Source organism: Pseudophryne corroboree, chromosome 7, assembly GCF_028390025.1.
Source record: "Pseudophryne corroboree isolate aPseCor3 chromosome 7, aPseCor3.hap2, whole genome shotgun sequence".
Lineage (NCBI taxonomy): Eukaryota > Metazoa > Chordata > Amphibia > Anura > Myobatrachidae > Pseudophryne > Pseudophryne corroboree.
In genome coordinates this window covers 292672377-292696241 of record NC_086450.1, presented here as the reverse complement: position 1 = coordinate 292696241, position 23865 = coordinate 292672377, and the positions used below count along the sequence as shown (strand labels likewise).

The following is a 23865-nucleotide window of genomic DNA, read 5'->3' as shown; positions in this document are numbered from 1 at the left end:
GTAGGTATATAATAATAAATAATACAATTCTGGTCGGACGGACTGCCTGCCGTGTGCCGACACAGAGGTAGCCACAGCCGTGAACTACCGCACTGTACACTGGTTGATAAAGAGATAGTAGTATACTCGTAACAATTAGGATGACACTATGACGGTATAAAGAATGAAAAAAAAACCACGGTTAGGTGGTAGGTATATAATAATAAATAATACAATTCTGGTCGGACGGACTGCCTGCCGTGTGCCGACACAGAGGTAGCCACAGCCGTGAACTACCGCACTGTACACTGGTTGATAAAGAGATAGTAGTATACTCGTAACAATTAGGATGACACTATGACGGTATAAAGAATGAAAAAAAAACCACGGTTAGGTGGTAGGTATATAATAATAAATAATACAATTCTGGTCGGACGGACTGCCTGCCGTGTGCCGACACAGAGGTAGCCACAGCCGTGAACTACCGCACTGTACACTGGTTGATAAAGAGATAGTAGTATACTCGTAACAATTAGGATGACACTATGACGGTATAAAGAATGAAAAAAAAACCACGGTTAGGTGGTAGGTATATAATAATAAATAATACAATTCTGGTCGGACGGACTGCCTGCCGTGTGCCGACACAGAGGTAGCCACAGCCGTGAACTACCGCACTGTACACTGGTTGATAAAGAGATAGTAGTATACTCGTAACAATTAGGATGACACTATGACGGTATAAAGAATGAAAAAAAAACCACGGTTAGGTGGTAGGTATATAATAATAAATAATACAATTCTGGTCGGACGGACTGCCTGCCGTGTGCCGACACAGAGGTAGCCACAGCCGTGAACTACCGCACTGTACTGTGTCTGCTGCTAATATAGACTGGTTGATATTTAAAGAGATATTAGTAGTATACAACAATACTATACTGGTGGTCAGGCACTGGTCACCACTCCTGCAGCAAAAGTGTGCACTGTTAATTAATATAATTGTACTCCTGGCTCCTGCTAACAACCTGCAGTGCTCCCCAGTCTCCCCCACAATTAATTATAAGCTTTTAATTTATACATTGATGACTGTGCAGCACACTGGGCTGAGCTGAGTGCACACAGACTGAGTCACACTGTGTGACTGACTGCTGTGTATCGTTTTTTTTTTCAGGCAGAGAACGGATATAGCAGAGAGAAGTGAACGGATATATTATATTAAATAAAAGTTAACTAGCAACTGCACTGGTCACTGACTGTGGTAAACTAACTCTGTCTGCGACTCTGCACAATCTCTCTCTATCTAATCTATCTATCTCTATTCTAATGGAGAGGACGCCAGACACGTCCTCTCCCTATCAATCTCAATGCACGAGTGAAAATGGCGGCGACGCGCGGCTCCTTATATAGAATCCGAGTCTCGCGAGAATCCGACAGCGTCATGATGACGTTCGGGCGCGCTCGGGTTAACCGAGCAAGGCGGGAAGATCCGAGTCGCTCGGACCCGTGAAAAAAAACATGAAGTTCGGGCGGGTTCGGATTCCGAGGAACCGAACCCGCTCATCTCTAATGGGAATCCCCAAGCCTAGCGGCTCCAGTAGTTACGCCAGTGGCCGTCGCTTAGCTTAGTCAGCCAGCTAGCTCTGTGCAACCTTTTGGTCTAAAGTGGTTTAAAACAATACTGTGAGTTGTGATTTGGTCAAAATTGACTGGAAATTAATGTTATTGAGGGTAATAATACTGCTGGAACAAAAAACACGCCCAAATTGTGTGATTTTAGCTGTTTTTATGATTTTTAGAAAACAATACAAATCCAAGACCAAAACAGGCAAGGGTGGTTTTGGCAAAACCAAATACAAATTACGAAGGCAATACAGATCCAAACCAAAACACGGGGGTCAGCACACATCTCTCCTTATGATGCTCTATCACGCCAATTGACAGATATCCAAAATGTTGATGCAAGATAACACTTCCCTGGATGTGTCTAATCTAAATATCCGCTGCCTTGTAAGGGTGCTTTCAAATCTATATACAGTACAGAACACAAATAACAAAGACTTGTGTATTATTAGCTATGGTAAATTTGTAAATATGACCAAATTTATGTGTCAGCATGCAAATACATTTTTTAACATAAACAATAAGATAAATAAAAAAATAACAAAATATTAAAAGTAATTAAATAAAATAATCTTACATTTTATAAGAATTTAGTGAGAACTTTCAATAATGTAGATTAAAATAACGCTTATAAGGTTTTATTAATACATCTAACATAAAAGTTCATATATGTATACAAATACCTACAATAAATGAAATGCATAAAGACATTCATCATATGACTTAAGCTGGCCATACATCCATTGCCGTTTCTATAATGGGTGCAATGTGTGTGGTGCAATGTGTACAGTGTGGGTGCATTGTGTGCGGTGTGGGCCTCCGTGGGTCCAGGGGATCCCACACCACACACACTGCACCCATATTTTAATACTTACATTTCTGAAATCCTGCATTGGGTGCTACAGCGGCGCAATAATCACAGCCAAAATGGCCACCACGCATGCGCTCTAATGAAAGTAGTCTCTGGAACAAGGCAGGTGCCATGTTTCTGAAGACCTGTGCATATGCAGTAGACTCTGGCACAATGTTGGAGCCTACTGCACCATGGAGGGGAGGTAGCCCACCTGGAGTATGCACATGGGCCACCATCTCTGTTAAAAATACTGCCTCCATACATCAGAATGATTTCATTCTAACCACCAACTACTGTAGTTGTGTGGTTGTAATGATAATCTGGCAGTGGGGCAGGGTCATATCTACCCACTGACCAGGATGGCACTCGCTAGGGGCGCCAGCCGAGGAGGGGGTGAAGCCCAACAGTGCCACCCTCAGCCAATGGGTGGACTCACTTAGTAGTGGCATCGCCTGGGCTGGAGGATCAGGAACAGTCGCCGGTGTTCAGCACCGCAATGAAGAAGTGAAAATAAACTGCAGCTCCCAGCAGCCCTTGCTGTCGGGAGCTCCTGGCAGCAAAGGTTGCTGGGAGCTGTAATTTACTTTCACTTTCTTCACGGAGTGAGGTGCCATACGCCCACGGGGGGGGGGGGGGGGGTCAGAGTACCTGGAACCCCCCCTGCGCTCCGATCTATCAGTTCTGTTGACAGACAGAGAAGCTTCAGTCCGGGCGTCAAGACAGGCTGTGTGTGTGTAGATTGCAGCTTCTTTAGACTTACGTGGAGGCTGGGCTGACTAAAAGTAGGGGGAGCTGCAGAGTCACTTAGAGATGGCTACTGACTCATCCAAATGAGTCATGACTCATGTGCCGAGACACTGACTCGAGACACTCCACTGAACTGAGCCATGTGTCTCAGCTCAGTTCAGTGAATCACTTTGCCCATGACTAGAGTCACTTCCTCACCCTGCTAGCTCCTCTCAGGCCATTCCCATGGGCCTTTGAGACAGAGCTGGCCGAGTGAGGAAGCAGGAAGTGACTCTGCAACAGCTTCGTGGGTCTCATGCTGGAGGGGAGCTGGCTGATTGGGTGAGTGCTGACAGTATTCCCACTCCATATCTCTCTCTGTCTCCATCTCTCTCCCTGTCTGTCTCTCTGTCCATCTCTCTCCGTTTTTCTCTCTCCCTGTGTCTCTCTCTCTTCATGTGTCCATTTCTCTGAGTCACTTCAAATGTCAGTCTCTCTCCCTCCCTATGTCACTCTCTGTCATCTCCCTCTCTCGCTACATGTCTGTCTCTCCATGTTTCTGGTGGCTGTCTCTCTCCCTGTGTGTCTCTCCCACCCTCTCTGTTTCTCTCCCTATGTCTGTCTCCCTCCATCTCTCTCCCTGTGTCTCTCTCATCCTGTCTATCTGTCTCTCTCTCCATCTCTCTCTCTCTGTGTCTCTCTCTCACCCTGTCTATCTGTCTCTCTCCCTGTGTCTCTCACCCTGTCTATCTGTCTCTCTCCCTGTGTGTGTCTCTCTCTCACCCTATCTGTCTCTCCCTCCATCTCTCTCCCTGTGTCTCTCTCATCCTGTCTATCTGTCTCTCTCTCCATCTCTCTCTCTGTGTCTCTCTCTCTCACCCTGTCTATCTGTCTCTCTCCCTGTGTCTCTCACACTGTCTATCTGTCTCTCTCCCTGTGTCTGTCTCCCTCCATCTCTCTCCCTGTGTCTCTCTCACCCTGTCTATCTGTCTCTCCATCTCTCTACCTGTGTCTCTCTCTCACCCTGTCTATCTGTCCCTCTCTCCATCTCTCTCCCTGTGTCTCTCTCTCACCCTTTCTATCTGTCTCTCTCACTCTATCTATCTGTCTCTCTCCGTGTGTGTGTGTGTGTGTGTGTGTGTGTGTGTGTGTGTGTGTGTGTGTGTGTGTGTCTCCCTCCATCTCTCTCCCTGTGTCTCTCTCTCCCTGTCTGTTTTTCCATCTCTCTCCCTATGTCTCTCTCACCCTGTCTATCTTTCTCTCTCTCCATCTCTCTCCCTGTGTCTATCTCTCACCTTGACTGTCTCTTTCCGTGTGTGTGTGTGTGTGTGTGTGTGTGTGTGTGTGTGTGTGTGTGTGTGTGTTTATGTGTGTGTGTTTGTGGGTGTGTGTGTGTGTGTGTGTGTGTGTGTGTGTGTGTGTGTGTGTGTGTGTCTCTCTGTATGTGTCCCTCTCTCCTAGAAAGGGTCAATGATAATTTCAATATAAATACGACACACCTTTATATTTCCCTATGTGGTATAAGGATTAATTTAAGGTATTATTTGGATTGACTGTGTTTAGTGTAGTCTGCGCACAGTACGATATCTGCTGAATACGATTGATGCACAGATACACATATCCCTATGTGGATTGAGCTACGGTAAAGGCTAAATATCTTGTTGGCCGGCTACTGTCCCTATGAGGATTAAAATAATATCCTGTAACTAAATCAGTTACACAAGGATTATTCCATCTGTAATTATACTTTATAGGTACTTTGAAGCACAAATTAAGAATAATCCTCAAGGAATTATTTAGCTAGGTTATCACACATTAAAATATACAACTGCAGGAGTTATTGTGGTTCTGCCTCTTTTTAAGCATCTATCTCACAATTTTTCATTCTTTATCACCTTTTTGTTTGTATGTGTCAAATTTTAACCTCTATATTTTGCTGTATGTGTCCTACTTAAGAGGACCACCTTTATATTAAAATAAGCAATAAAAGCTACATTTTAAGAGACTAATTACTCAACAAATTTATTTTGTGCACCCAACTAAATAACCGTCTTCTAGTTCTCCTATTGCATTGTTCCATAGTTTGGTTATATTAGGGTCGCACCCCCAGAGAGGTATAAGGTCAAGTTTAGACACAAGAATATTGGGGATGTTATAGGTATTCCTATATACAAGAATTTGTCCTAGTTCTGTAAGTGTGCAGATGTATTCTCTCTCCCTTTTTTCGTGTAAAGAAATAGGTAACAAGTATTTGTAATTTTGCATTTCAGGAGGGTCAGCAAAGGCCTTACAGGTGTGGATGGTCAGCCACTCATACATTTACTGTGCCAGTAGGCACAAGTCAGCAGGGAGTTTGGCACAAGGGTGAGGGGCAAAGGTGGAATGGTTGGGAATCAGGGGTTTGAGGTGGAGCAGGCTATGGGAGCTGTTGCAAAAAAGCGAGGTGGCAAAAGGGATAACAGACAGGGTAGTCATACACCTGGGGGGCAACGATCTGGGGAAAGGAAAAGGGAGTGAGCTAATCAGAGCAATACAAGCAGATATACAGTGGATAAGAGAACGGGGGCCTAGGACGAAGATTACATGGTCAGATATAGTCCCAAGGGCGCAAGGGGGTCCAGGCTTGGAGAGGGTTAGATGGAAGGTGAACAGGGCCGTAGCCCGGTTCATAACGGGGGAAGGCGATGCAATCGCCAAGCACCCAGCATTAAGGTTCAGGTAGGAGGGTATGTTCAGGCAAGATGGAGCATACCTGACAGAAGCAGGCTTAGCAATATTCTTGGAGGACATCACAAAAAGCATCAGTAGGTAGCTTGGGGTCGCAGCGGGTGGCGGGCCTGGGTTCTTGGAACCAGGCTTTGGCGGCAAGCAGTGCTCCTCGGCAGTCTGTAGTAGTGTAACAGTGGTTGGCTGGCACTTCCCCCATATAAGCGGCAAGTTTGTCGTGGCCTCATCTATGAATCTATGAAGACACCCACCCGCCCGCCCAATTTGAATGGCGATTATTGCACGTAAATCATACAGAAGGTTGATAACATGAATTTTAAAAAACCAATTGGTGAAAAAACACCGCCAGGCCATTCGAAGTAATTATCACCTGACAAGTGAGGTCCAGCCCAGCGCGGCAAGCAGTGCTCCTCTGCGATCTGTAGTAGTGTAACAACGGTTGTCCGGCACTTCCCCCAGATAAGCGGCGAGTTTGTCGTGGCCTCAACGGCTGACACGGTCGTCATCTTAGGGTGCTATGCCAGATGGTGGGAAGTGGTACCCCTCAGCTAAATTACACAAGGGCGGGATTTACGGTCCCGCCACATTGTTAATTTAGGAGAAACTTAATATTGAGGCCGTAGCCGAGGGCACGCACTGCTTTCTTGCCACCAACTTATAGAGTACCAATTCTAATTCGATCAATAAATTTGGCTGTGACCTTTTTTAATCGCAATTCAGTTGTCCGAGTCGTTATTGGGGGGGAAAAAGGTGGTAGGGGTGAGAAGGGCGAGTGTAAGAATAAACCCAATGGACAGCTTAATAAGTAGGTGGACACTGACCGCCTACTTCTTCACCATCACCACCACCATCTCTGCTGACTGAGTTGCCCCTGTCAGCCGGGGATCCCTGTCACAGGAGCAGCAGCTGAGCGGGAGGAGGATGAGTCCTGCTGCTGGATCATTCCTTCTGCTGCATTAGTCTCTCTCCAGGGGTACCTGCCACTCCTCGTGGTCTTTATTTTTACAATAGACCTGAGCACGATGCGACCTTTCCCTCAATACCACCCACCCCCAGCCACAGACAATATACATTCACATGAAGTAGCAGCACCCAGCTGAGATGTAGGTTGCACATGGCATAGCAGTACAGAATAGGTCTGATATACATAAGTAAATTCAAGGTTAAATGAAATCTGAGTAAACTGGATTAAAAACTAAATGGATTACATTATTGAAACAGATCCCAGCACATGGGGAGTAATTCCAAGTTGATCGCAGCAGGAATTTTGTTAGCAGTTGGGCAAAACCATGTGCACTGCAGGGGAGGCAGATATAACATGTGCAGAAAGAGTTAAATTTGGGTGGGTTATTTTATTTCTGTGCAGGGTAAATACTGGCTGCTTTAGTTTTACACTGCAAATTAGATTGCAGATTGAACACACCACACCCAAATCTAACTCTCTCTGCACATGTTATATCTGCCTCCCCTGTAGTGCACATGGTTTTGCCCAACTGCTAAAAAAAATCCTGCTGCGATCAACTTGGAATTACCCCCTAGGATGGGTGCTTTACTTGAAAAGTTATACCATACAATAACATATAATACAATACAATGCAGTGTAGGATTGTTGCTCAGATCGATGAAATAACACATACAGAATCAAAACAAATGAAAAAGGGAAACAATGAAGGGAATGAAAAAATGGAGAGAAAAAATGAAAACAGTTTTGTGCACATTAAAATTAAGGAATATGTACTCAAATTCCTAGAAATGAAAACAGAGAAATGTACAATAAAAGTCTTAATGTCGTATGGATGATAATGTGAAGCTATTTCGTGCTCTGCTGGTACTGATGTCACTGAAATAGATTGCTATCACAGTTTGTGGATCTGCTATATGTATTAGGGGCAAGGGAAAGGTCAGGGTAGCAGAGTGCACAAGAAAGCAGTTCCTTCAAGAAAAAAGAAAAAACAGATTCAATTCATACTTTACCACAGTGGCAAATGATTTATTTAAAATGTATTTAAAACATACAGAATTGAGAAGACACTGTGACATAACAAGTTGGAAAGAAGTTGTATGGTCTGATGAAAAAGTTTTAGTTGGACAGTTGTTCAGTCGGACAGTTGGAGGAACATTGGTCTGGTGTATATCTGGCTTTAAGTAGGCCATCCACTTTTAAGGTGTGTACACACGGTGAGATGTATCCTTTCGATTATGACTATACAGTCAAAATCGCAAGGAAAGTTAGTGCAAATCGCACTGTGTTTAGCCAGCTGTGATAGTCAATATCGCTGGGTCAGGGCTCCGTGGAGTTCAGGGAAAATCGCAAAATCAAAATAGACAAGATCTCACCGTGTGTACACACCTTAAGATTATCTGTCCAAACATCCAACTAGATAGCTGGTTAGAACAAAAATCTGGTAATGTATGGGAGCAAATGATGGATTGTCATTTGCTCCCATACATTATATACCAGAAAGCTTACAATAAAAGGGATTTAAGCAATTTGATTGAACAATCGTTTTTTGTCCGTTTTCCAGTGTTTAGGAAGCAAGCATGCTTTGAAAGCTGAACATTATTTAATTTTCTTGAATTATCAGCCACGGTGTTATTGTAAATAGTTGTGTAACTATAGCGTGACAAGGATGCAAAATCATTTCTAGCATGTACAGTAATTAGTGTGGCTCACAGCTGCTGCTATGTGTAATGCGGGGTACACACTGACGCGATGTGTATTCAGCATTTATGTCGGCCTGACAGGCCAACATGTAAGAACCTGAGTACACATTGGCCCTCATTCCGAGTTGTTTGCTCGCTAGCTACTTTTAGCTGAAATGCAAACACAAAGCCGCTGCCCTCTGGGAGTGTATCTTAGCATAGCAGAATTGCTAACGAAAGTTTAGCAATTCTGCTATTAAGTATTTCCTTGCAGTTTCTGAGTAGCTCCAGACCTACTCCTAGATTGCGATCACCTCAGTCCGTTTAGTTCCTGGTTTGACGTCACAAACACGCCCAGCGTCCGGCCAGCCACTCCCCCGTTTATCCAGCCACTCCTACGTTTTCTGCTGGCACGCCTGCGTTTTTTAGCACACTTCCAGAAAACGCTCAGTTACCACCCAGAAACACCCACTTCCTGTCAATCATTCTCCGATCAACAGAGCGACTGAAAAGCTTTGTTCGCCCGTGAGTAAAATAGCATAGTTTTGTGTGAAATTGCTTAGTGCGTGCGCCCTGCGGTGCATACGCATGCGCAGAACTGACGGATTTTAGCCTATTAGCAATTCTGCTAAAAATAGCAACGAGCGAACAACTCGGAATGACCACCATTGAGCGATATTAATTGAGGGATGGAACGATCACTGTTCCGTCCTTCATTAGCATACATGGTGTCGTTAGCAATATCATCAGGTTTGAAGTGCAGCACATCAAACCTGATGACGTCACTAGAGACTGTGGGCACCCACATATCATGCATAGACACTGCCCGATATGCACCTAATTGAGTGATATGTCAGTCCATTCAGGTGGATCAGACGACACATCGCTCTGTGAGTACCCAGCTTAACATTGGACAATGCATTTTAAACGTGTTGTATTTTGCACCAAGTTACTGTATCTGATGGTTCACACTTGTAACTAGGACATCTTCAAGCATGCATGTCAAGCTATGCTTTTTTATCTGATCACAGTGTACAGATTTTATTACTTCTATGACAACTTTTCCTGTCATTTTGATTATCTTGTAAAACATGTTATATCAGATTCCTGCATCAGTTTAATACAAGTCATTGCTGTATTGACTGTGTGCACCTAATAAATCTCCTGTGTCTGCTTCAGCTAAGAAGGTTTGCATTGGTAAAGAACAAAAGTGGAGCAGAGCAAATATATGTATGCACAATGATATACAGTACAAATAGAATAAGTTGATACTAATCAACAAAATACTTTGATGAAGTTCTAATCAAATAAATGTATTAGTACTTTCTCCCTCAGATACCTTGGGTGCACTGGGAACCTACTGTATATCCACCTTGATCAAGCATTCCATTCTGGTGATCCTCACTGGGGCAAAACCCCACATATGGAACATTGCAATTTATCCTGCATTTTCTCACATGTGAGACTGAGGTCCAGATTTTTCAAAACTTGAAGAGAGTGGAGAGAGATAAAGTACCAACCAATCAGCTCTTATTATTTTTCAAACACAGCCTGCAAAATGACAGTTAGGAGCTGATTGGTTAGTACACCAAGTTTAAGTACACAAGTCCCAAGCTACTAAAGCACCCACAGCAGTACACAGAAGCCATCTTGAGCATGTGTGCAGACACAGACTGCCATAAAACAAAAAGTAAGACAGCACAGAGTGTGTACCGCGTGGTGTATCAACACAGAAGCAAATTAGGGCATAGAAGCTGCACAGCTATGCCTGTTAGAAGTATGCATACAGGATATACACCCACAATAGGATTTATCAAGATAAAAGGTGTAGATCATTATACAACCTGGAAGTTTGTACAACACCCAGTTATGTATTGGAGTACAAAAAGATGATGACGAGATTGCTACAGAACTTGATGCCTGAGTTTGACTTCCTAGTTGTGGTGTTGGAAGCAAATACAGCATACTTAACCACAGACACAGTCAGAGCAAAGTTTCTACAGTTTTAAGAATGTGTACCTTGTGAGTTAAATGCTGAGACTACTGCATTGCATGCTTAAAGTAACAAAATTATAAAAAGTCTTGTTCAAGTGCTAAAATTGTCACAAGATAGGTCACAGGGCATGTGAGTGCAAGCAAAAGTAAGTGAATCCTATGCAAACTAAAAAATGCAATGGTAAAGTTAAATTAGTCCTGAGTGTTACAGATAACCACACCAAAGATTGCTGGTATATTGATTCAGGCACAATGACCTTGTTAACAAATTATGACCCAGTAACAATCAAAGGTATTGGAAACCAAGTACTTACAGCTATAAAAATTTAAATAATTAAATCCCGCTTGTGAGTTGGATTAAGCACAAAAGTCACAGCGATCCAAGACATATTTTACATATTAGAAATGGAAACAAATCTTATAGTCATAAGTGTCCTAGAACAGAGAGGCCAGAGTTCACTTTCCTAAAGGAAAGTGTCCTGTGCAAAACAGAAAAGTGACAGTCATAGCTACAAGCAGAAGGTGACAGCAATTGTATGCACTTGACACTCAGTAGTGTTATGCGATGATGACAAATGAGTCACAGTCACTAGAACTTTGGTTACCTTGTATTTGACAGCATAAAAAATTATAGAATCATCACAGGAATGTCAGTGACTAACACAGACTAACCCATATGTTAGAGCTGTATAGTAGGGAAACAAAGTCATCAGCCATTGCCCAAGTTAGCAAGCAAAGCTACAAAACCACTTGAGATAGTACATACAGATGTGTGTGGTCCAATAGAATTAAAGTCAGTTAGTGGATACAGATACTTTTTGTCTCATTCATAGATGACTTCACAAGAATGACACATGTGTACTTCGGGATACATACTATACCCTGGTGGATGGGAGGCCAGCAGTGGTCATGTGACAGACACCAGCATCCGGAATCAGAGAGTCCCAACAAGGGATGGGTAAGAATGTTTACCCACCCTCTAACCCTCCTTTTACTGCAGCCTAACCCCCCCCCCCCCCCCCAGACTAACCCTCCCCGGTGGTGCCTAAACCTAAGCCCCCCTTCCCACAGCCTAAACCTAACCCTCCCATCCCCGCAGCCTAACCCTAACCCTCCTGGGGGTGCTTAGCCCTAACCAACCGTCCTCGCAGCTAACCCTAACTCTCCCTTCCCTGTAGTCTAACCCTAACCCTCCCACCGCAGTTTAAACCTAACCTCCCTCCTGAAGTAACAAAGAAGATTACAGACTACAAAAGACTTGAAAAAAATCAAACTGATCACAGGTTCAAGATGCTGAGAACTGACAATAATGGATAATGTCGAAACAGAGGTTGAAATCTACTTAAGAAAATTTGGAATACAACATCAATTAACCATTGCCTATACTCCAGAAAAAAAGTAAGTGAACGAGCAGATTATACACCTAAAGGACATAACACCTATTAAAGAGTTAGAAAAAAGCAAGTGTAAAACATCTCAGAACTTTTGGAAGTATTACCTATGGGCCTAATTCAGACCTGATCATAGCAGCAACTTTGTTAGCAGATGGGCAAAACCATGTGCACTGCAGGGGAGGGGCAGATATAACATGTGCAGAGACAGATTTGGGTGGGGTGTGTTCAAACTGAAATACAGGTATAAATTGCAGTGTAAAAGTAAAGCAGCCAGTATTTACCCTGCACAGAAATAATATATCACCCACCCAAATCTAACTCTCTCTGCATGTTATATTTGCCCCCCCCTGCAGTGCACATGGTTTTGCCCATTAGCTAACAACTTTGCTCCTACGATCAGGTCTGAATTAGGTCCTATGTCTTTATACCAAAAGAAACAAGATGTAAGTGTAATTGATTGAGCAAATTTATATTTTGTATAACAAACAATAAGATTCAAATACATACATATGTACACAAAAATGGGTATAAGAATAGACTGAATAAAGTATGTATGTTTGTATACTGCATGTATGTCTGGGGTGCCTGTGCATCTTAGACGCGCACACGCCCCATTTGCATGCATGGGAGCGGTAAATGCCGCAGCCTAACCCTAACCGTCCCATCATGCAGCCTAACCCTAACTGCCTCCCTCCCACAGCCTAGCCCTAGCTGTTCCCTCACACAACCCAACCCTAACCGCCTCCCTCCCACACCCCAGCCCTAGCTGTCCCCTCACACAACCCAACCCTAATCGCCTTCCTCCTACAGCCTAGCCCTAGCTGTCCCTTCACACAACCCAACCCTAACTGCCTCCCTCCCACAGCCTAGCCCTAGCTGTCCCCTCACCCAACCCTAACTGCCTCCCTCCCACAGCCTAGCCCTAGCTGTCCCCTCACCCAACCCTAACTGCCTCCCTCCCACAGCCTAGCCCTAGCTGTCCCCTCACACAACCCAACCCTAACCGCCCCCATCCCACAGCCTAGCCCTAGCTGTCCCCTCACACAACCCAACCCTAACCGCCCCCATCCCACAGCCTAGCCCTAGCTGTCCCCTCACACAACCCAACCCTAACCGCCCCCATCCCACAGCCTAACTCTAACTGTCCCATCACGCAGCCTAAATAAAGCTGAATTTTTCTCCAACTTAAATCCTATTCTTTTTCCAGTTTGTTGCAATTTGCAGCAATCATTATCATTACAAGAGTTATTTTTTCAAATTCAATGTTGAATGTTCACTTTTATTGGGTGAACCCAAATAGATCAGGACAGGAGGTAAGAAACAAAGCTTTCTTGACATGCAATGTTAACATTGAGAACTAAATGTTATATTGAATAAGACATTAGAAATGAATAAAATGACTAAATTAGCATAAATTTAAATTCCTGATAAAGGCACAGTATTGTCAGGTTATGGGTGAAATGTGTTTTTGTTGTAGTTTATCTCAGCAAAACCGCTTGGAATGACGGTGATGAAATTCAAATAAAATTTAAGGAGACTTTAATTAGGTAACGTTACAAAATAGTTTCAATTTGTAATTGATTTGAAATATTTATATACTATGGACCTCTCATACAGGTTTGAGCATTCTTTTTTCCCCTGATAAATGTGACTCTTTCACAAAACACTTGGGAAAAAATTGTTGTACTTTTTTGCCTCTTTCCAACTGAGATTACTTTTAGCCTTGTAACCTTTGTGTTAAGTGGGAAAGAAATATTATGGGTGGGGCCAAAGTACAATATAGTAGAGATGGACAAAGTAAGACACTGATGTGAGTTGAGCCACGTGATTCAGTTCAGTGAAGTGGCTCCACCCAGTGGCTCGGGTCACGGCTCTTTTTCAGTGCAGACTGCTGGGACTTGGGGACTGACTGTGCACCTGCACCATCACTATTGAGGAGTCACTGACTCACTGTCACTCAGGACTCAGCAGCAGAGCCGGATCCTGGAAGAGAGACGAGGGGACTGTGCTGCAAAGGTATCTCTGCTCTGCTGTGTTAGGGCAAGCTAAATGCACCAGAGCCGGCGGACAGGGAGTGTAGTGTGTGTCAGCGTGTGTTCTGTAAGTGTGTGTGAACTGTGGGGAGAGGTTGCTGCACTATCATGTCTCGACAAATCAAGTTTTCCTGACTTGAACCATTCGATCATTTACAAGATTCAAGTCAAGGGGCCTAATTCAGACCTGATCGCTATGCTGCGTTTTCATACAGCCTGCAATCAGGTCTAAACTGTGCATGCATATGCACCGCAATGCATAGGCGCGTCGCACAGGTACAAAGCGGAATGCCGCTCACGGGTGTTCGCAAGGAGATTGACAGGAGGAAGCCGTTTGTGGGTGTCAACTGATCGTTTTCTTGGAGTGGTTGGAAAAACGCAGTCGTGTCCATGCTTTCCTTACGTCAATTCTGGTACTTAAACATGTACTGTATGTTGGACTTTGTGCAATAACAAGGCCATGGGCCTAATTCAGTAAGGATAGCAAATTCTGCTAATTAGCAGAATTTGCTATCCTTTTCCTAGCTTGCTGGGGGCCGCCCATCACTGGGCAAGGCCGCCCAGCATGCTGACCGGTGCCTGCCCCACCTTGATGAAGCAGAAATTGCAATCGCCTCACAATTTCTACTTCATCATAAAAATTAGTGCTGGCTCTAGCCGCCATGTTCAAGATCACAGCAGCTGCATGTGATGTCACACAGCCGTCGTGATCTTACCCCCAACATGCCCCCGTCTGGTCGCTTCTTCCCCCCATTAGAGCCACAGCGTCGCCCCCGCTGCGCTCTGTCTCATCATTGGAAATGGAGCGTTGCCTGCCAACCCCCCCCCCACACCGCGGCAGCCTCTACCTGATTGACAAGCAGAGGCGATCGCATTTTCTGCAGCCCACCCACAGAAAGTGCGGGCGCATGCGCAGTACGGGCGCTGCGCATGCGCCTACGGGGTGATCGTAAATATACAGTATATAGTATAGAAAGAGAGAGAGAATGAGAGGCAAATAAGAGATAGATAGATAGATAGATAGATAGAAGGAAAAAGTGGCTAGGCCTGGATGTACGCAGGCGCTATGACATGGGGTGCTTCACTGAGCAGCTGCCTTAAAAGCGTGGGGGTGTCAACCCCACAAATATCACAATACAAACAAATAGAGAGGCTGTGCTCAATTTTGAGGGAAATTCAACAATTATTAATACTATTTAATAATAAAAAATTCACACATACATCCAAGGTAGTATATTAAAAAGCATAAATTCATAAATGTTAAAAAATCTTTTTACCCTTGATAAAGTTGCAGTTTTAAGGCAGCGAAACGCGTCAGCTGTGGTGCTACCTTACGTCAGGAATTTGGAACAGAGGCGCCAAACCATCCCCGAACTTATGTGGTCATTGCCAAGTTTCTAGAGGAATCCAGTTGCTGTTATCGATGGGGGACATTGTCGGACCTGCACTATTTGTTGCCACCTGAAACAGTACTTGCAAAATCTTTCCTCTGAATAGTCCATACACCTTCTTCTGGACATCCATAATCTATGGAAAAATGTTAGGCTGGCCATTGAAAATGTATTTACTACTTAGAGGAAATATAGGAATTGACTCCTCTGGTGAGAGATTTCACTCATCCTGACTTTTACCTGGGTAAAAAGATGTTTTAACATTTATGAATTTATGCCAGACACTGTAGATAGATAGATAGATAGATAGATAGATAGATAGATAGATAGATACTGCATTCTATTGCTTTCATTACTTTTGTGGCTTTTGTTAGCATCTCACAATGAAAGAAGACATGTATTATGGAACCAAAATTAAAAACTGTACACGTTTCTATTAGTGATGAGCGGATTCGGTTTTACTCGGTTTTACTCGGTTCTCAAAACCGAATCGAGAACCGAGTAAAACCGAGTAAAACCGAATCCGCTCATCACTAGTTTCTATAGTAACAACCTACAAGCACCCTCCCTTGCGGTCATTCGCTGTGGCTGCACCTGCAGCTCCTTCAGAGGTTGTATGACGGCTGAGAGTGGGGAAAGAAAAAGATGTTTGAATCTTCAGGATAAATCTGGAGCTTTCACAACATTTTATTTTAAGATACACAGTACCTGCAGAATGGATGTTCTCTGACTATCCCATGTGAGGGAATCACAATGGTTTAAAATGTTAGTGCAAAGTATGTTTTCATCCTTCTGCATCATTCCAACAGTATGTTTGTTTAGATTGGTATTTGGGATGCATTGTATTGAGTTGCCATTATAATGGGGGAAATGTTATTTTATGTTAATATAAATGTCTGCCTCCTAAATATTGTTTCCCCTGTGATAAACATTATTTTTACACTTTAGCAATCATGTTTTTACACTTTTGCAATCATTCGATCTGCATTGAGACATACAGTGCATCCAGAAAGTATTCACAGCGCTTCACTTTTTCCACATTTTGTTATGTTACAGCCTTATTCCAGAATGGAATAAATGAATTTTTTCCTCAAAATTCTACACACAGTACCCCATAATGACAACGTGAATTTACCACAGGTGGACTCCAATTAAGCTGTAGGAACATCTCAATGATGATCAGTGGAAACAGGATGCACCTGAGCTAAAGTTTGAGCTTCATGGCAAAAGTTGTGAATACTTATGTACATGTGATTTCTTACTTTTCCATTTTTAATAAATTTGCAAAAATCTAAAAATAAAAATGTTCACGTTGTCATTATGGTGTAGAATTTTGAGGGGAAAAAAATAATTTATTCCATTTTGGAATAAGGCTGTAACATAACAAAATGTGGAAAAAGTGAAGCGATGTGAATACTTTTCGGATGCACTGTATGCACAATAAGTAAGAAATATTTTCATCAATAAAATAAAATGATAAGATAATGACGTACTGTCATACTGTACAGCCAGCTGCACTAGCAGCCCTAAGTATTTATTATGGAATATCCAATGTGAAATTCTGGGGTTGAAAATGTAGAAAGGATAGTCTTTATATTGAAACTTAATAAGGTTGTTGTCAAATGCAAGAAGTTAATGTTCCCCTTACTGTTAATGTTCCCCTTAGCATTATGTGTACAACAAGTATTTCAAACAAGCTACATAACTGTAGTGTTATTCTACATTATACAGTATATAATTTTGACTATCTACTGTATTCTGTTGCTCAGTTTTCTCGGGTGGCATATGATAGATAGACATTTAAAAGGTCGCCAGTCAGTATGTCGACACCATAGGGTTGGCAGTCAATAGATCAACAGGGTCTAAAGGTCGACATGAAAAAAGGTAGACACAGATGGTCGACACATGTTTTTAGGGTTTTTTCATGTTGTTACAACTGTTGATGCATTTACTATCCATGTCACAAACTATTACCTTTAGTAACCTTGTGGCAAGTGAAGTGGAGAGAGCCAATGCGTCCGGAATGTAATGAATAAAGGGAGCCCGCATGGGGACGCAATTCAAAAAACTACACGTAGTTGTTTACTGGTTGTCATTGACCTAAACGAGCTCACATACAGTAGACTCCCATAAAGCTTCTTGTGAGGCAATACTGTAACTATTACCATGAGCTTAGCTATAGCGGGTGCAGGGTGAGAAATTGCTATGGTGTCCAGTGACACACAAGCCAATATAGCTGGCGTTTAAATGAACAGCTAATATATTGTTTGTGTGTCGCTGGGAGTGTACTAGCAATATGTCTGTGAATGATGGCATGAATGAGGCAGTGACATGATGGGGGCAACTGATAATGTTGTGCCTGTGGGTGACCTGACCCCTAAATTCATCCCTGTCTATGGTACAGTATGAACAGGTTCTAATATGGGGCATAAAAGGATTTAGGGCATTGCTTTAGGGCATAACATGAACTACAGTAGGGAATTACTATGGTTCATAAAATGAAGTAGGGAATTACTATGGTTCATAAAATGAAGTAGGGAATTACTATGGTTCATAAAATGAAGTAGGGTATTACTATGGTTCATAAAATGAAGTAGGGTATTACTATGGTTCATAAAATGAAGTAGGGAATTACTATGGTTCATAAAATGAAGTAGGGAACTACTATGGTTCATAAAATGAAGTAGGGAACTACTATGGTTCATAAAATGAAGTAGGGAACTACTATGGGGCATAACATGAACATCCAATGTCGAAAGAGGTGTATCTCTAGAAGCATTGGGGTGGGGGTCCTTTCAAAATGTTGATATGAGGCACACAGACTTCTGGCTATGACCATATTACCATGCAATATGCCAGCTCGCTGTTGTTTATTGCTCTAACTTTATTCATATTATTTGTAGCTTATTATTGAAAAATGTATGCCCTATGGATATTGGAAGAAGCGGTATCAGTGCAGTTATGGGCACTGATACCATTTCTTCCTCATGTATGAATGATGGAATGTGTGCTATATGCCGTGTCGGACTGGAGCGTGAAGGGCCCACCGGGGGTATTCATTGGTATGGGCCCATGATTATAGGTGTGGCCAGCCTCCAAAGGGGGTGTGGCCAGCCACCGCAGAGGTTTGATAACCATTATAGAGTACCTGGTCTGTACTCCTTGAAAATGTATATAGTAATTAATGCTAGTGCATGCATGATAATGTGCCAGATTAATGACAGCAATGTACTGTAGAGAATACATCATAATCCTGTGCAGTATAAGGTAACATATGTATAATATATAATTCAACTGCACAGTCTATAACCTGTTCCTAGAGGAGGAGGGCCCCCCAGGCAGAGGGGCCTACCGGTGGTTTCCCCTGTACCCCTGTGGGCCAGTCCGAGCCTGGCTATATGACAAGAGTGGTATGTGCCCCTGCTATACTGTATCAGCGATGCACCGATGTGCAGGGGCACTGACCGTTCCAACACCTGCATCTATCATTTTTGACATCTGCAGGTGTAGATGCCCATACACCACTGCAGGAACAGTTCTGTCCCTGGCTGCGGTGGCTGCCGGCTCCAGGACGCATAGAGATCTCATGAGAGCAGCGAGATCTCATACATGTCTAGTGAGCCTGCTGGGAAGAGAGATACAGTACATCACCATTTGTTCATAATGTAACAAAATGAATTAATAGTGCATAATAGAAAGAAAAATACATACCAGATCTATTATGCATGGCAGTTCAGAATGCAAAAATAAAGGGGGGGTTAACGCTTTTAAAGAATCTTAGTAATTCCCCTTTCTTCCCATTAATACTATTTAATAGCCAACGCTGTTGCCAATCAGAACTAGGGAGATCAGCGACATCAGTTCTAAGGCTTCCTATTAGAGAGGCCAGAGATACCAGCACAGCACCTAAGCCTAGGGACAGAGGTCCTGGGTACACTGTATATCAGTGCCCGAACTCTGCTAAATAGAACAACAATCCAACTAGTTTTATCTGTCTAGTACAAGTTAGACAATGAAAGCGTGAGTGATGGTTGCTATGGTTATAGTGCCAATTGTTTTTCATGAATTTCTCTGAACTTTTTCTTCAGACACATCCCCTTCTCCACTGTATTTAAATATTTATATTAGTTCATTCATGCTCTATAATACATAAATGATATGTTAGCAGTGATCTAGCTGTGTATATTAAAAAGAAAATAGCAGACACGCTAAACATAAAATAATGATGCTATTATAATATAAATTGCTTCATCCTGTCATCCAATGTGTTGGGTAGTTCCCACTACTTGTCTTGTTGCTGGTTTGCATTTTCCCACTGCTCCTGATTACCCAAGTCTCTTCTCCTGAGAATGTAATCATTTCATTCTCCAGTCACCAATTGCAACCTTTGAATGCTGTTACCAAAGCATTCTTATTTATATTGAATAAGGTATTTTAAGTAAACACAAGCTGCGTTGTATGACTTCATTCATTATTTATATTCTAAACAGGCTACGATGACAATAATGCCAAGCAGCCTGCAGGTGTCTCTCATTGGAGGCTTTCCAATCCCCTGAATATCATGTGCTCATGTTAACAGATTTTAACTCAGCATCCTTGCTTCCTGCGAGGCAGAGCACATATGATCTTATCAGCACACTGTGACATCCTTAGGTAGCTGTAGCTGGAGTGCGCTACCAGGCGTCTTAGCTGCAGCCTTTTTACAACTACATAACAATGTCACACTGGCAGCTAAATGTGCATTTCATCCTTGTCGCAGCTTAGTTGGAAACTGGATTTGCATATATGTGTGGAATAAGGGAATCAGAACTGAAAGCCTCTCAGCATCACTACTCAAACTGCATGCCATTTGGGCATGGGTGAATTATGAGGAAATCAAAGAGAAGACACAGAGCACTCCTTGCTGTGTGTTTGAACTTAGTGGCCCTTTTGTTTTCAACTACAGCATTCATTACAACATACTGGTGTGAGGGGACACAGAGAGTGCCTAAGCCAAACTGTGGGAAAGGCACAAAGACAAACTGTATCAACTACAACGGCGATGACAGTCACAATGAAAGCAATCCGAATGTGGTCCACTACAGCTGGGAGACAGGAGATGACAGGTTTCTGTTCAGATACTTTCACACAGGAATATGGTACTCATGTGAGGAAAATATTAATGGATCCGGTAAGTTCCCAGGAATTCATTTCCCATTTTTTGTTTGCAAGCCAGTTGCATTTGGGTGACATAAAAGTGTTTGTTTTTCAATTCAAATACAGAATTATTCACAATCCTGCTAAATTTGTGTTGGATAACTGTACATGCATCGTCACTATGCTGTGTGTGTACATTACACATATATGACATTTTCTACTGGTCATTGGAAACACATTGCACAGAAGACCAGCAGATACTCCACACTGTTCTGGGTTAGATACAGTATTTATTATTAAGTAAGGCAGCTTGATTAGTAATTGATCAATCATATGTTTTGGCTGATAAATGAAACTTGCATAATATTATTTCACTGGAAAATATGTTTTTTATTTTAAAATATAAATGAGCTGTAATTAAATGAGCTAAAAATAATACTTCATTTACAAAGTGTAAAGGTCCGTATAGCACTAAATGTTTTTTTTGTTGTTGATTTCAGCTCTATTTCTACAAGTTATGATGCTCTATATTATAATACTGTCTATAGATGTAATTAAATTACTGTGGCTGGGAGAGATAATTCATATATAGACAGACCACTCAAATTCTTCTGTTACAAAAGTTTGCCAATATAAAGTGGCAGATATCTGCCAGACAGCTCATCATTGACTTAATAAATCTCTAAGGAATTAACTTATTGAAGTTTGCAGACATTTCTATATATTTTATAACTGACTGAAAGACTGACATATATCTGGGTATTTTAAGGGTTTTTCTGTTTTGAAATTTTCATTTAAATATATTTCTATATAATGATTACAAATTTACATTTATTTAAATGCATAATAGTATACTTGTAGAGGATGGCATTTCACCACCATTTGCTTGGAGTTACCATTTATTGGTTGTAGGGTGGCCGGTAAGTATGCAAAACATCATATGTTCTGAGCGCATTGATGGACACAGACTGCTTAGTAAAAAAGTGCATAACCTGAAGCTGAAGACACAACTGGGCTCAGTTCTCTGGCCTGATCTTCAAATAACTAAAAGTAAAATAGACACTATGGTGGCGATTGAATTGTTTTCCCACATGGCCACCAACAGGGGGCGCAAAATGGAGCCATTCTATTGTAGATGCCCGTTAGCTGCTGTGGTGACATTTCTTCTTGCTGCCTCCTGAGGTGCGAGAAGAAAAGGGAGTTTGAGTTCCTTTACCTGGACTTTAGATGGGATTAGTCACTATTTGTGGCTAAACCCTGTCTATTTGGGCGCGTATAAAGCAATGGGCACCGCAACAAAACAAGTGGATTGCTCTGATGGGCGCCCATTACTTTGGGTGCCCAAAATCAAACATTTGAATCGCCCCTATGACTTCCAGCTAGCCCACCCTCACTAGTTCCATGTCCTTGATGGGCTTAAAATAGACTGACACACAGATGACACTGATGACACTGAATGGCCAAATGTAACAGAGTGAGAGTTCCAAAAAGTGAGAGATTTGGTAAGGTTTTGCAGTGACAATAATTTACACAACAAGATCAACCTAGTTTTGCAGTGTAAATGATTGTTACTAAAGAAAAAACAACAGAAAAACCTTACCAAATCTCTCACTTTTTGAAACTCTTACTCTATTACATTTGGCCCAAAGTGTATGCGGCTGGTTACATGTGTACACTCATTAAAGTAACATTATTCCCTGGAGGCTCTTTTATGCCTTTTACAGGTGGAACAATATATTGGTATAGATTACTCTGTTATGTACATGTGGATGTTCCTTTTATACATATACTTTACTGTATTCAAACATCCATACTTGTCAATAACTGTACATACAGTACTAACAGCATACAGTATACTGTACAATGTCAAACATCTTAAGTTCTGTTAAAAATGCTAACATAAATATTTTGAATGTTATTATTAGTACTTTTATAATTTAAAAAAATCTCACTACTTTAAATTTTGCTAATTAAATATCTACATAGTCATGGGAGGAGATATATCAAGCCTAGGAGAGGAACATAAAGGAGAGAGATAAATTACCAACCAATCAGCTTCTGTCAAGCATAGCCTGTAAAACGACAGTTAAGTTGGCCATACACTTGTGCAATATGGCCACTTTTCACCCGATTCCGATAGATTGGGTTGAAAAATCCGGTGAAAATTGTCCAAATCTGATGTGTTTGACATCCGATCCGATGCGCTGTCCCGTACGTATCGAACCGGAGATCGGACGTGCTTTACGTCTGACGACCCACACGGGGCGGGCTTCGGCAGCAGGGAACAGGATCCCATGCGATATGTCACTTGCAAAAAGATCGCTTTTCAAGGGGCATCGGCCTTTAGAAACTGATTGGTATTTTATCTTTCTCCACTTTATCTCTCCATGGCTAGATACATCTCCCCCATATTCACTTATCTACTTGTTAGTTATACACTGTCATATATGTATTAGTTTCATGAACACAACAGCCAGTAACATTGGTGGTCTGGATGCTGGCAGTCAGGTGACCAACTCTGGAACCCCCGACTGTTGACATCCCAAGGGTAAGTATTGGGATGCCAGTTAGGGTCCAGGATGGGTTTAGGGTTAAGCACTATGGGGGGAAAGGTGGCTGTAGCTGCTGCTACCCCCCACCCCCACCCCCCCTCTCCCCACCCCCCGATTCTTAGCCCTAGACGCCATCCCCTGTGATTAGTTGTAGCCGCCATCTGCACTATCTTTGCCCTGCCGCCACCCCAGATTGTTTAGAGAGGGGGGGGGTAAATTAATCGCCCCGCCCCCTGTAAACATTCTAAAAGTTGGGATGCCGCGGACAGATATGTGACCACCGGCATCCTAACCGCTTGTATTTGCTATCACACCGCTTACTAGAGTTTTACTAATATAAAAAGCAGGTGGATATGTCTCAGTATCACTCAGGTTCCCGGGAGGCCGACCGCACTGTGGGGCCAATCGCCGCATGTGGCTCTGCCCCCAGTAGAAAGTCACTCAGCATTATGCCTGGCAGCTGCCAGCACCTATCATAGGCTGCAGCTTGGGGGATAGGCTGTCATCTCCCGTGACAGAGCTCCTCCAGTCACCAGTTCCTGGCAGCCACAGCGCCCACCCACGGTGAGTGATATCTCTCCCCTCTCAGCCCCCCATATGCTCCCTCTCCCACCTGTGGCACCCCCCCCGCCCCCGCAGGACCCACTTCCCCCACCCTTCAGCACCTCCCCACTCGTGGTACCCCCTCCCCTCCCTCCCCATAGTGTAATGTGAGTAATGGACACCTCTGGGTGTTGTAATGTGAGTAATGGACATTGCTGGGCAGTGTGATTTGACTAACGGATGCCGCTTGGTGGTGTAATGTGAATAACAGAT

At 42.8% G+C, this 23865-nt stretch overlaps 1 protein-coding gene across 2 annotated transcripts in view; it reads left to right on the top strand.

Moving 5' to 3' along the window:
- The first annotated feature begins 19974 nt into the window (after positions 1–19974).
- The window catches only part of GSG1L (GSG1 like), a 421789-nt gene continuing 417898 nt past the window's right edge, over positions 19975–23865 (top strand). For both annotated transcript variants that reach the window (XM_063934232.1, XM_063934231.1), the window contains exon 1: positions 19975–20531. In XM_063934232.1, the coding sequence (XP_063790302.1) occupies positions 20228–20531 (304 nt within the window). In that variant the 5' untranslated portion in view covers positions 19975–20227. The remainder of the gene's footprint in view (positions 20532–23865) is intronic.